At 55.7% G+C, this 12,806-nt stretch overlaps 1 protein-coding gene across 1 annotated transcript in view; it reads left to right on the top strand.

Moving 5' to 3' along the window:
- GRIN2D (glutamate ionotropic receptor NMDA type subunit 2D) overlaps positions 1–12,806 on the top strand; it is a 43,279-nt gene that overhangs the window by 27,283 nt on the left and 3,190 nt on the right. The window contains exons 7-8 of the mRNA XM_004710635.1: positions 723–883; positions 12,598–12,804. Of these exons, the coding sequence (XP_004710692.1) occupies positions 723–883; positions 12,598–12,804 (368 nt within the window). The remainder of the gene's footprint in view (positions 1–722; positions 884–12,597; positions 12,805–12,806) is intronic.

The following is a 12,806-nucleotide window of genomic DNA, read 5'->3' as shown; positions in this document are numbered from 1 at the left end:
CTCTCCACTTAAGCCCCTGGCATCAGGTCCTCATTTTTCCCCCTCCCTCCCCACTCCCTCCTCCACTTGTACAACTCTTATCACCATCCATTCATCCATTCATTGTGTGTCAAGCACATTTGTACATTGTTCCTGGCTGCGATTTTTATGGAAGCAGATTGGCAGTCCTTTCCCACGGAGCTCCTGAGTGGGTTCGAACAGCCAACCTATTAGCCAACAACCAGTGGCACACCGTTTGGGGCCACAAGCCCCCTTCCAGGCAACCCTTAACCCTTGCAAAGCCTTCTGGAGCAAGTTCTACCCAAAAATGCCCGTGTTGGCCATGCGTGAGAATCAGCCCTCTGCCCACTGGTTAAGTGGACAGGGCTCACGTGCCAGGGGCCCAGGATGACCCTGTAATGAACAGAAGAGAGCCTCACTGGCCCCAAACCAAACCAAAGCCCCTGCCAGCGAATCGCTGCTGACTCAGAGTTTCCGAGGCTGCCCATCTTCACGGAGCAGACAGCCCCCACCAAGCTGCTGCCGGTGGGTTTGAACCGCCCAGCACACCTGCCCATCTCTAGATGCATGTGCCGGCTGGGGTGCTGAAAAGCTTTTCCTGCCAGGTGGCATCACCAGGACAGGCTTCTGGACGGTGGGCACCCTTCGGTGGTGCTGGATGGTGGTGGGGTCCGGATGTCCCCTCCCGAGGGGCCGACCAGTAACGCTTCTTTCTGCCCCAGTTCCAGCGGCCCCAGGAGCAGTACCCGCCCCTGAAGTTTGGCACGGTGCCCAACGGGTCCACGGAGAAGAACATCCGCAGCAACTACCCGGACATGCACAGCTACATGGTGCGCTACAACCAGCCGCGCGTCGAAGAGGCGCTGGCGCAGCTCAAGGCCGGGTCAGTTGTAGGCTCTGGCGCGCCTGTTAGGGCGGCGGGGACACGGGAGGGAGGGGAGCCCCTACAGGCCTAGGTGCGGGGTGGGGGACCGAGCAAGGCAGGGCCTGCAAAGGCTAGGCGCCCCCTGGGCAAGGGCAGGGACACGGAGGGTCAGGGGGAGGGGCTCAGCCCAAGCCTGAGGTCTCCCAGGGTGGGCCAGCTCCCAGATCAAAGAAAGCAGAAGTAGGTTCCCCGTCCCAGGAGTAGGGTCCCCGTGATGTTTGATGTTTCCAGTTACACCCGGGAACGTTTCATGTCCAAACTGCCAGGGTTCAAATCTCCGTCTGGGTTTATACGACAAGGTACCCCATCTCTCCGAGACTCAGTTTCCTCCTCTGTAGGATGTGGGTTTGACGACAGGGTCCCCCCCTTATAGGTGGTTGCGAAGGTGAATCATTAATCCCCCACAAGGTGGGCCGAACCGTGCCAGGCTGGCGGTCCTGCCTGCTGCTGTGAGGGTTAGGTTTGTGAACAGCATCTCCCCCTCCCCATGGGGTTTCTGAGACTGTCCATCTTCACAAGAGCAGACAGCCTCCTCTTTCTCCCGAGAAGAGATTGGTGGTTTTGAACTGCTAGCCTGGCGGGTAGCAGCTCAAAGCATAATCCACACACCACCAGGGCTCCCTAATGCTCTACCCTGCATTGATTGAGTTAACCTGTCTGCTTAGCTCTTAACGAGCCCTGGTGGCATGGTAAGTTATGCGACGGACTGTTAACCACAAGGCCAGCAGTTCAAAACCACTAGCTGCTCTATAGGAGAAAGATGAGGTTGCTTGCTCCCCCTAATAAAGATGTACCGGTCTTTGAAGTCCTAGGGAGCAGTCCTAAACTGCCCCATAAGGTTGCTGTGAGTCGGCACAGACTCAATGGCAGTGGGCTTGGCTTTCGGTTTACTTTGCATGAGGAGCCTGGTTGGTGGTGCAGTGGTTGAGCCCTGGCTGTTCAGAGGAAAGCTGACAGTTTGAACCACCAGCTGCTCCGTGGGAGAGAGATGGGGCAGTCGGCGACTACAAAGATCCACAGACTTTCGGGGAGGGAGGGGGTAAAAAGGAGGAGCTGATGCCAGGGGCATCCGTGCAGAGCAAATGTTTTAAGCATGGTGAGGTTAACGAATGTACCAATGTGCTTTATACAATGGATGGATGGATGGATTGTGATAAGAGTTGTATGAGCCCCCAATAAAATGACTGGATAAAAATATAGCGACAGACTTGAGAACGCGAGGGGGGTGCTTCTACTCTGTCCTCTGGGGCATCCACTTGATCGCACTGCGTTTGGTTTTGATGCTGCTCCGTGCCAGGCAGTAAAGTGAACAGGCAGTGCCCTCGGGTGGCTTAGAGTCTATTGTTAGATGCTGTCCGGTCAATTCCCACCCCAAGGACAACCCCCACCAGCAGGTTGACCCACCCCGATCCTGCATCATCCCCACCAGCCCCGCGGGTTCCATCCGTCTCCCTGAGGGTCTTGCTCACTTCGGCTGCCGCTCCGCTTCACCGCGCACGACGTCCTCCTCCAGGGAGTGACTGGTGCCCTGATAACAGGTCCAAAGCACTGGAGACGGAGCCTCGCCATCCTTCGTCCTAAGGAGCGTGACTTTGGTTTGATTGGCTGGCATTTTGAAGGCATCTCATCCCCTGTCTTCTTTACATTATCTTGGCATATAATTCGCAACTCATACAATTCAACAGCTCAAGCATGGGGAGGTCTGTAAAGGGCTGTACGCCCTCATCTTACTGCCAGTGTCGGGTGGAGAAGTTGAAAGCCATTTGATGCCGAAGCCTCGGTGACCTGCCTTTTCGAAGCCCTGCCTTCCATTGGCCAACACTTGCCATGCATTCGCCGGAGCCCCGGTGGCACAGTGAGTTACTCTGGGGTTGCTAACCACAGGGTCAGCAGTTCGAAACCACCCACCGCTCCCTGGGAGAAAGATGAGGTTTTCGACTTAACGTTCACAAGTCTTTGGAAACCCACCAAGGCGCTTCCACTCTGTCCTGCCGGGTCTCCGACTGGGAATCCACTGGGCTGAGTTCTGAATGATCAGCCATTGTGGTGCCCCGGATGTTTCCGTGGGCCACACACTGAACCAGTGGTGTGAGCCCATCAGCTGCTTTGGACTCCCCACGATGAGTCCTATTTTCGGGAACCCACAGGGACATTTCTACTCTCTCCCATAAGGTCGCTCTGAGTCCCAAAGGACTGGGCGGCAGTGGTGAGTGTGTCTGTAGGGGATTTGGATCAGCCACCACGCACACTGAGCTGATTTCTCCTGGGGGCTGCCTTGGGCTTTCTGCACCCCTCCCAGCGGCACCCGTACGTCATTCGTTCTGGGACAATTTCTTGACTTCTCTCCTTTGGGACCAGCCCCTCCCTTCGGCTGCCCTGCCTTTTCTTTTCCGGCGTGAGTCTTGATTGGATTTGGGGCTTCCTGGGCCATCCATCTCTCTCTCCATCTCGGTCATTTCCATCTCTCTATCGCTGCGCTCTCTGCTCCGGCGAGATGGCTTCCTTTTCGCTTCCGCCCTCTCTACGAAGAGTCTCAGCTGGTGTATTTATAATCTCTAAGAACCCTTTGTGTGTGTGTGTGTGTCTGTCTGAATGTATCTATTTATAGTTATTCCTATTCATGTTCCACAGTTGCAATATTGTGTCCAATTTCTGTGAGGACATCAGTGATAATTGGTCTGGGGTTTTTTTTGGTAATCATTTTATTGAGGGCTCGTACAGCTCTTACCACAATCCATCCATACGTCCATTCATTGTGTCCCGCACATGTGTACATTTGTTGCCATCATCATTCTCAAACACTTTTCTTTTTAGTTGATCCCTGGATATCAGTTCATTTTTTCCCCTCCCCACCCCACCCTCCCTGCCTCATGAACCCTGGATAATTTATAAATTCCCCCATGTCTATACCAACCACTGTCTCCCTTCACCCACTTTTCTATTGTCCGTCCCTCTGGGAGCCGGTTATATGTAGATCATTGTGATTGGTTCCCCCTTTCTCCTCCCACCTTCCCCTTCCCCTCCTGGTATCTCTATTCTCATTATTGGACCTGAGGGGTTTATCTGTCCTGGATTCCCTGTGTTGCAAGCTCTTATCTATACCAGTGTACATGTTCTGATCTAGCTGGATTTGTAAGGTAGAATTAGGATCATGATATTGGGGGTCGGGGGGAGGAAGCAGTAAAGAACTAGAGGAAAGTTGTATGCTTCATCGGTGTTATAATGCATCCTGACTGGCTGTGTTAGTCTGGGTAGACTAGAGAAACAAATTCATAAACACACATATGTATATAAGGGAGAGGTTTATATACAAGAGGAATTGAACATTGAGAGAACATCTCAACCCAGTCCAGTCCAAGGCCATAAGTCTGATATTAGCCCACATGACCGATACCAATCTATAAAGACCTCTTCAGACTCACAAAACATATGCAATGAAGCCAAATGCAGGACAATCACAAGCCAGTGGGTAGGAAGTCTTGTGGATCCAGTGGCGCTGTAAGCATCTCAGCGCTGGCAGGGGCCTCTCTGTGGCTTCTCCGGCTTCCGAGGTCTGGTTGCGTCCATGTGGCTTGTCTTCTGCAATGTCTCCCAGGGAGTGCCAGAGAGAGAGAGGTGTCTTCCGCCTCCAAGGAGGAAGTCCCAGATTTCCCAGAATTCTCAGGAGGCCACGCCCACACAGACGCCTCATTGGCTATCTCCTGATTGACAGCCTAGACTCCACCCCTACACTCTTCATCCTTATATTGATACCAGATTAGGGGACTACCACACTGGCTCATGTCTTCCTTGTGGCCCTTCTGTGAGGCGGTGTCCAAGTGTGTACAGATGGGCTTTGAGTCCTCCCTCCGCCCTCCCCCTCCTTCACATGGATATGATTTTTGTTTTTTAAGACATTCTACTCCCTGTGTGGTCCTTTCCTCCACGTACCTGGATGTTGGCCTTGTCTCTCGCGTCCCTTCTAGCTCTCCCACGCTGTGCGGGTGACCCTCACGGAGGATGTCCACAAGCACCCCGAGACCAGTTCCAGGAGGTTCCCTGGGGACCACTCATTGAGCTGGACCACTCTTCTCACGTTGTTTCTCTATGCTGTTCCTCCTCCCCGCAGTCACATGGCCTCCCTGCCTCCCCGACCCACAACAGAAACAGGCAGGAAGGAGCGTACTGCCATCGAACTGATTCCCACTCATCCTGATCCTCTCGGACAGGGTCGAGCTGCCCTGTGGGCTTTCTGAGACTCACTCTCCGGGGCAGCGGTTCTCAGCCTGGGGGTCTCGACCCCTTTGGGGGTCGAACAACCCTTTCACAGAGGTCGCCTAAGACCACTGGAAAACACCTGTTTCCCATGGTCTTAGGAACCGAGACACCGCTCCTCTATCCGTATCCAGGTGGGTATCTGTATCCAGGTGGGTCCACCCACATGCAGATACGCCCACGTACAAGTACCCTGTGTGGAAGACGGTTACCCATGCTACACCATGCTTCAAGGCAAAATGTCATTGATTTGTCATTCAAAATAAATATTTCACCATCTATACTGACATATTCTTTTCGTGATGAATCACTCTGCTTTCATGATGCTCCATCTGTAACCATGAAAATACATCCTGCCTGTCAGCTATTGCCAGGACGATTCGTCACAGGAGCAACATGACAGTGGTGAAGTAGCCACGAACGTCATTTTGTGGTTGGGGGGTCACCACCACAGGAGGACCTGTCTGAAAGGGTCGCGGCATGAGGAAGGTGGAGAACCGCTCCATGGAGTAGTAACCCTCATCTTGCTCCCTAGGAGGAGCTAGTGGTTTCGAACTGTTGACTGTGCTTAGCAGCCCTACTCATCCCCACCAGGACACCACCCGCATCTCGCTGGCATCCCTCCAGTTGCCATAGTCAGTTGGCTGCCATACGGCTGGACCTTCGCAGGGCACGCCGCGGCTCAAGGCAGATGTTTTCAGTGGTCAGGTGACCCTGGTTTCTTTTTGAGAAAGACTTCAGGGGAGAGGCGTGGTCTAAGGTTTAGGGATGGTCTCCTCAGGGCCCTGGTTTGGGGCTGGGGCTCTCTCTTCTTACAAGAGGATTGAATTGTTCACACACACACACACACACAATCTTGGAAGAAGTACAGCTAGACTGCTCCTTAGAAGGCTCCTTGTCTCATGGACTTTGGACGAGTCGGGTCCTGGAGAATTGGTGAAAGAGAGGAAGCCCCCCCACACCGTGGCTGCCACGGCGGGCTCAAACAGAGCCACTGTTTTGAGGACGGCACAGGACCAGGGTGTTCCGTTCCGCTGGATCCGGAGTTGCTATGTTTCGGAGCTAACCCCCCCACCAAGACTCCCCAGACTTTCCATCCCATGGACCTGTACATACGGCCTTTGTCAGGGCTTCTCGCCCTGGGAGTGTCGTGGGTTGCCAGATGGGCCACTGAACGTGGGGTCAGCAGTTTGAAACCACCAGCCACTCACAGGCGCAAGATGAGGCTTTCTACCCTGCCCCGTGGCGTTGCCGTGAGTCGGAATCTCATCGATGGCAGTGAGCTTGGTTTGGTTTTCCGTGGCCCTAGAAGGGAGGAGCCCCGGCCACGTCGTGGCTACAGGTAACCCTGCAGCTGCCCGCTCTGTGGGAGAAAGAGGAGGCTTCCCTCTCGTAAAGATTTACAGCGGTGGTCCTCCACCTTCCTGATGCCTCCACCCTTTCAGACAGTTCCTCCTGTGGTGGTGACCCCCCAGCCATCACATTATTTCTGTGGCTACTTCATCGCTGTCATTTTGCTACTGTGATGAATCGGGCGACCCCTGGGAAAGGGTGGTTCGACCCCCAAAAGGGGTCGAGACCCACAGGCTGAGAACCACTGATTCACAGCCTCTGAAGCCCCCAGGAGGGGGCTGTTCTCCTGTGTCCCAGGGGGTCCCTAGGAGCAGCTGCAGGCCTGTGACCTGCACTGTGGGGTGAGCCGTGGAGCATTTCCGTGGGGGAGTTCCCAGTGTCTGTCGTTGTTGGGGGTAGCCACACCCATGCCCAGATGCCCACACCGAACCCACTGCCGTGGGTCGGACAGGGCAGAACGGCCCGTGGGTGCCCAAGGCTGTCTTCCGTTCAGAGGCCCATGGCCTTCTCTTCCTCCCGCAGAGCCGGGCCCCGGACCCCTTGTTTTGCAGGGAAGCGCTTCATGGCTGCCCCCGTACACCCCGACTTACCTGTCCCCTTTAGGGGCTGTTGAGTCAGCTGAAGCAGCCCGGCCCCGGGCCATCCTCACTGCAGCTCCTGCGCCTGAGCTCATGGTGCCAGGCCGACTCGTCCATCCAGGGGCCCCCTGTTTCTGCTCCTCCACTTTCCCAAGCCTGATGTCCTTCTGGGGACCGGTCTCTCCCAGAGCACGTGAAAGGGAGTCTCGCCTCCTTGCTTGGAAGGAGCATGCTAGCTGTTCTTTTTCCCAGGAAGACTGGTTGGCTCTCTGGGCGGCCCGTGGGCCCTTGAATGGACATCCCACCACCGTGATTCAGACACCTGATCCTCTCCTGTCTTCCTCATCCCTTCCTGGGACAGGAGGAGCCTGGAAAGAAACTGGAGTTCCCTTCCCCGGGAGGAAGCCTGGTTCTCCTTCGGATCTCAGGGTCCCCTGAGACCCAGATGCACACCTCCCCCCATTCCTATCTGAGGGTTCCCCTCCTGATCTTGCATTTCTGATGGAGCACAAGCTAGCCTCCTTTCCCAGTGAGGGAATCTCACCTCTCCAGCCCTCCTCTTGGGTCCGGACAATGTCGGCCTGGATTCACCCCTCCCCGCCACCTCTTGACTGAGCATCTGCTGTTGGGCTGAGCAGCCCTGGTGGTGCTGAGGGGTAAGCACTGGGCCTCCAAACAGAAGTGGGTCCAAGCCCTGGCCCCAAAGTCTATTTTTGGTATTCCCCGGGGTCTTCATTGCTCTGTTCCCCTTGCTGTTCTGTTGCACGCCCTTAGTGTTCTGCTTCCGTGTGGTGGGGTCAGATCGGGCGCAATTCCCTCACTGTGTCTCCATTGTTGTCCCACAGGACCCATAGGGCTATGGGTCAGTGAGGGATGTCGTGTCTCATCGTGGGGTCAGCCCTGTGGTCTTCTCTGTGGGTTGGCTGCTCTGAGTGGGAACATCGTCCTCAAGGCTTGGTGAGCCAGGATGTGCTCCACTCTCTCTTCCTCCCCCTTCATTTGCTCCCACGTGCTCTGGTCAGACAGGTCCCTCTCCCTGAGCTGCAGCTTCAGTGTTGTCCTTGTTGGTGGTTTCCACCCACCCGCTGCTCCCGTACCGATTCACAGCCCCAGAAACCTTTTGGAGCCCGGTCCTGCAGGTGTCCGGGAGTCAGCTGGTCTACAGCAGCCTCAGCCACAGGATCCTTACTACAGGAGCAGACTGCCAGGCCTCTCCCCTCGCAGTCCGAGGGGAGGGGAGGGGAAGGGAGGTTTCCATCCACTGACCTCTTGGTTCTCACTCGTTGTTCTTGCTGTACGAGCCGTCCAGTCGGTTCCAACCCTGATGGACCACAGCGTGAAACACCACCCGGTCCTCTGGCCTGTGGGGGTCCAGCCTCCAGAACCAAATGGGTCCTAAGGAGCGGTCATGTCATTGAAAGGGAAATGACCGAAACATCAGACAAGACAGGCAAGGGCTCACCTCTTCCATGGAGACTGGAACCAGAAAGAAAGAGAGAGAATGTATTCTCTCACAGGCTTATATCATCCCGGGCCTGCAAGCCACGCCGTCCACATACGTAACAGGAGTGGGAGGTGCCTGGGGCACACACATGACAAGAAGGCACATATGTAATAAGGTGGGCAGGTCCTAGAGCTCAGATGGTGGCCTAACCTTGGTCCTCTCTGAGCTGGCTTGGCCTTAGGTGTCCCTGAGCTCTTCCCCAGGGGAGCGATCAGTGATCCTTATCAGAAGGGAGTGGGGCATACTTAGGGCGAGGGTAGGCTGATCCTCTGGATGGCAGACAACCTGCAGGCAGATAAGCTCTCAGCGTGTAGTATGGGCTTGCGAGCCGCACCTTAAAATTGGCACGACGATGGGGGAACGTTGTGGGGGAATAACGTTTAGTTAGGAGAATGAGACTGGGATTCCTCTCCAACTCACCTCCATGAAGGCCTTCCTCCCAGCCCCCTTCATTAGGAACTTAGAGAATTTGTCCTCAGACACTCTCTCCCCAGTTCTCCGTTTCCCGGTGCGCCATCCTCAGAGCCCCTTGTTGCAGCCACTGCCTGGACTTGGTCCATTCCACGTGCCGATTCTTAATGGAGGTTTGCAGCCGTTTCTGCCCGTGTGGGTCAGGCCTCATCAGTCAGTGACGGTCCAAAAGGCTTTCTTCCACGGGCTGTCCTCCAGCGGCGTCTTACGGTCAGCTCCACTCGGAGAAGGCGGCTTTTCAACCTCAGTCATGTTTCCAGTGCCTTCTGACCCGAGGGGGCCCAGGCCTCTTGGCACGTTTCTGGCAACGGTCGGCTTCTCTTGGTGAGGCCTTCGGGAGCTGACACTGTTTCGAATACAGGCATCAGGTTTTCCGAGGCCACTGCCCTCTGGAGTGGGCAGCCGACCCCTTCTTCGTTGTCTGTCCATCTGGAAGCTGGCTGAGGCCCCTGCACTGTGGGGGACGCTGCTGGCATTTTGAAATGCCGGTGACGTGGCTTCCAGCATCACAGCAACACGCAAGCCACCGCACCAGGACACACGGGCAGACGCGTGTGGTTTGGGTTCGTTGGCAAGCACGTAGCCGGCGGCATCACCCAAGGACGGTCTGGCTTGGCACAGAGCAGGAAGTAAGGCTGGGAGCCAGCTGTTCCCTTCCCCAGCACAGTTATCACAAAGGAGCCCACACTGGGTGGCCTCCAAGAGACCCTGACTGCCTGAAATCGGGGTGTCAGCAGGAGCCCGTTCTCCCCCAAAGGCCCTAGGGGAGGATTCTGACTTTGGGGGGGGTGATTTTGACTTTTAAAAACTTTCCAGGGTGCATTAGGTGAAGGCTTACGGAACAGAGCAGCATCTCCACCTTCAGCTGTCATACACATTCTGACCCGACTCATCCACTGCAGCACCCTCCCCACCCCCGCCCTGTGCTTCCTTCTCTCCCAGTGTTGCAGGTTCAAAGCCACTATCATGTCCCGACCCTTTAGAAAGAGTCTGAAAGCGACTGATTGCAGTCCCGAGCGGAGGGAACAGCCATCTTGTCTAGGCAAGAAGCCACTGATCAGACACTTTCCTATCGAGCGAGCAGGTTTGACAAAAGCAGCACGAATGGTTTCGTCCGTTGGAGTCTCCCTTTCCTCTATTTCATTTTATTTTCCTTTTGTCCCACTATCATGCTCAGCCTTCATTTGTATTTCCGTAATTCCTGTCCGATACATTGCCCTTGATCAAGCCCTACCAGGCCCCCTGCACCCTCCTCGCCACCAATTTTGGATCACATGTTGTTCCCTTGTCCCTGGGTTGGTTAACACCCACTTCCTTTCCCTGTAAATTCCTCTTTAGACCCACACAACCCATGCCGCCATGACGCCAAGTGTAGGAAGATCACAGGCCAGTGGGTAGAAAGTCTCGTGGATCCAGTGGCAGTGGAAGTGTCTCCACGCTGGTGCGGCTCTCCACATGTCTCCTCCAGCTCTCTGAGTGTCTCAACAGCAGGAAAGGGAAGGCAGAGAGCCGTGGGTCTGGTCTCCGGGGAGCTATTCATCTCTGTAGCGCCTCCAAATGAGGTCATCAAGCCGCAACCTGATTGACAGGCTAGACTCCACCCCTTTGCTCAAGTTGACAGGAGGTGATGTAACTGCCACATCTTTGCTGGATCTCTGGGTTCTCAAATCCATTGCAATGGCTACAGAGAACCCACAGACAAAAGTCACTATGGAAGGGGTTATTAGGGAAGTTAATCAGTTGTAATGTCAGCGAGGAATGCTCTGAACGGAGTTGTTGATCGGGACAAATGACAAAGTTCTTTCGGGTCTGCTAATAAACACCCCCTGGGGCACACCACTCCGATGGAAAGCCTCCACCCCAAGGCAGTCAGCTCAAGCCCAAATCCAGCTTCCCCAATGAAGTGCCCGGTGGCAGCCCACTCTGCAAGGCCTGCACAAAAGCACGCAGCTGTGCTTGCCTTCCTGGCTCGGGAAATCTATCAGTTTCAGCTCTGGTTGTGCTGCCGCTGCTACGCTGATGGTGTGTAGCTGTTTTCTGCACCCAGGAGGCTCCCTGCATGGGGATCTCGCGGTCCAGAGAGTGCACCCCAATCCTGGCTCTTGCTCGCAATGAGATCCCTCCCCCTGCTTCTCAGAGGGCTCATTTTATATGCAGCAGGGTGGTATTCAGGGACTCCTGTGTACAGTTATTTACAGGTGAAATCTTAGTGGTATCTTACCCCCCTCCACCTTCTGAATCATACAGGAAAGGGTTGTTTGGTAGGAGTTAAGAGATTTGGGCCAGAAGAGCCACACGAACTAATTCTCTACCCCTGCGCTATATCTCAAGAAGGAAATGTATATCCAGGAAGCAGCCCACACAGCCGCAGGGTGGGTAAGCCTAGTTCAACTCAAGTCCATGAGTTCGATGCTAGCTAGCTAGAGACTCTTCCCAAGTCACTGGGCTGCGGACCGATGAACCAGGAGAATCAAGCAGGAGGCAAGAGGCCGCAGGCCGGTGGAGATAGAGTCGAGTGGACCCATGGTGGCCCTTGGCCTAAGCCCCAGGAAGCCAGAAACAGGATGCAGGCCAGTAGGAAGAGGAAGAGAGCACACCTGGTCTCCTGAGCCACCCTTTAAATATATCCAATAGGCCACGCCCCCAATATGGCATCACCAACCTGTGGACTGGTGGAGAGGTTGGACTCCGCCCACGTCTCCCCAGAGAAGCAGCCAAGTTGACACAACGTTAACCCTCACACTACTCCCTCCATCTCTCAACGTTTGGGGGAAGTTTCTCATCCTCGGCCCTGGTGGCACTGTGGGTTTGGCACTGGGCTGCTAACTGCAAGGTCGGTGGCTCAAGCCCTCCAGCTGCTCGGCGGGAGAGAGATGAGGCTTTCTGCTCCATGGGGTGACAGTCTCAGAAACCCACAGGGGCGGTTCTACCCCGCCCTGTAGGGTTGTTATGAGTCAGCATCCACCTGATGGCAGTGGGGTGCTCCCGTTTAGCTGTGTCTCTGCGTTCCCTCCACCCCACCCCACCCCAGGCAGGCTCTGCCAGTGTGTCAGACACAGCGGCTTGAGAGAAGAATGGGCTTCTTCCTCCCGTCGAGGGACAGTGCTTCCTGGTCCTGTAGGGTCACAGAGTGGGAATGGACTCGGCGGGCAGTGAGTCTGGTTTAGGTTGGGCAGAGTTTCTGAGAATGCAAATCTTCCAGAATCTGGCTGGTGGGGTCAGTAGACAACCCACTGCAGCACAGGGACTCCTGATACCAGGCACAGCTGAACCCTCCCAGCCCTGCCCAGGGTCCCAGGGACCCCCCCCCCAAGGGACGTACTGCCACGAGCCTATTTCACAGAGGTGGAACCGGAGCCACAGGGAGACCCAGTCGCTTGCTCGGTTGTTCACGGCTGGTTAGGGGTTAGAGTGGGTGGGTGCAGGTCTGAGAGGAGAGGCTCTGAGCACCAGGCTGGGCATGAGCTGCCCTTCACACACAGACCCACCCCCCAACCCGCCCCCTCCCCCAGGAAGCTGGACGCCTTCATCTACGACGCGGCCGTGCTCAACTACATGGCCCGCAAGGACGAGGGCTGCAAGCTGGTGACCATAGGCTCGGGCAAGGTCTTCGCCACCACGGGCTACGGCATCGCGCTGCACAAGGGCTCCCGCTGGAAACGGCCCATCGACCTGGCGCTCCTGCAGTTCCTGGGCGACGGTGCGGTCCAGCGCGAGGGGT

This window comes from Echinops telfairi, unplaced genomic scaffold, assembly GCF_000313985.2.
Source record: "Echinops telfairi isolate 266 unplaced genomic scaffold, ASM31398v2 ScPeMD7_655;HRSCAF=1070, whole genome shotgun sequence".
Lineage (NCBI taxonomy): Eukaryota > Metazoa > Chordata > Mammalia > Afrosoricida > Tenrecidae > Echinops > Echinops telfairi.
The sequence above is the reverse complement of the archived record's forward strand: the minus strand, read 5'-3'. Positions and strand labels throughout refer to the sequence as shown.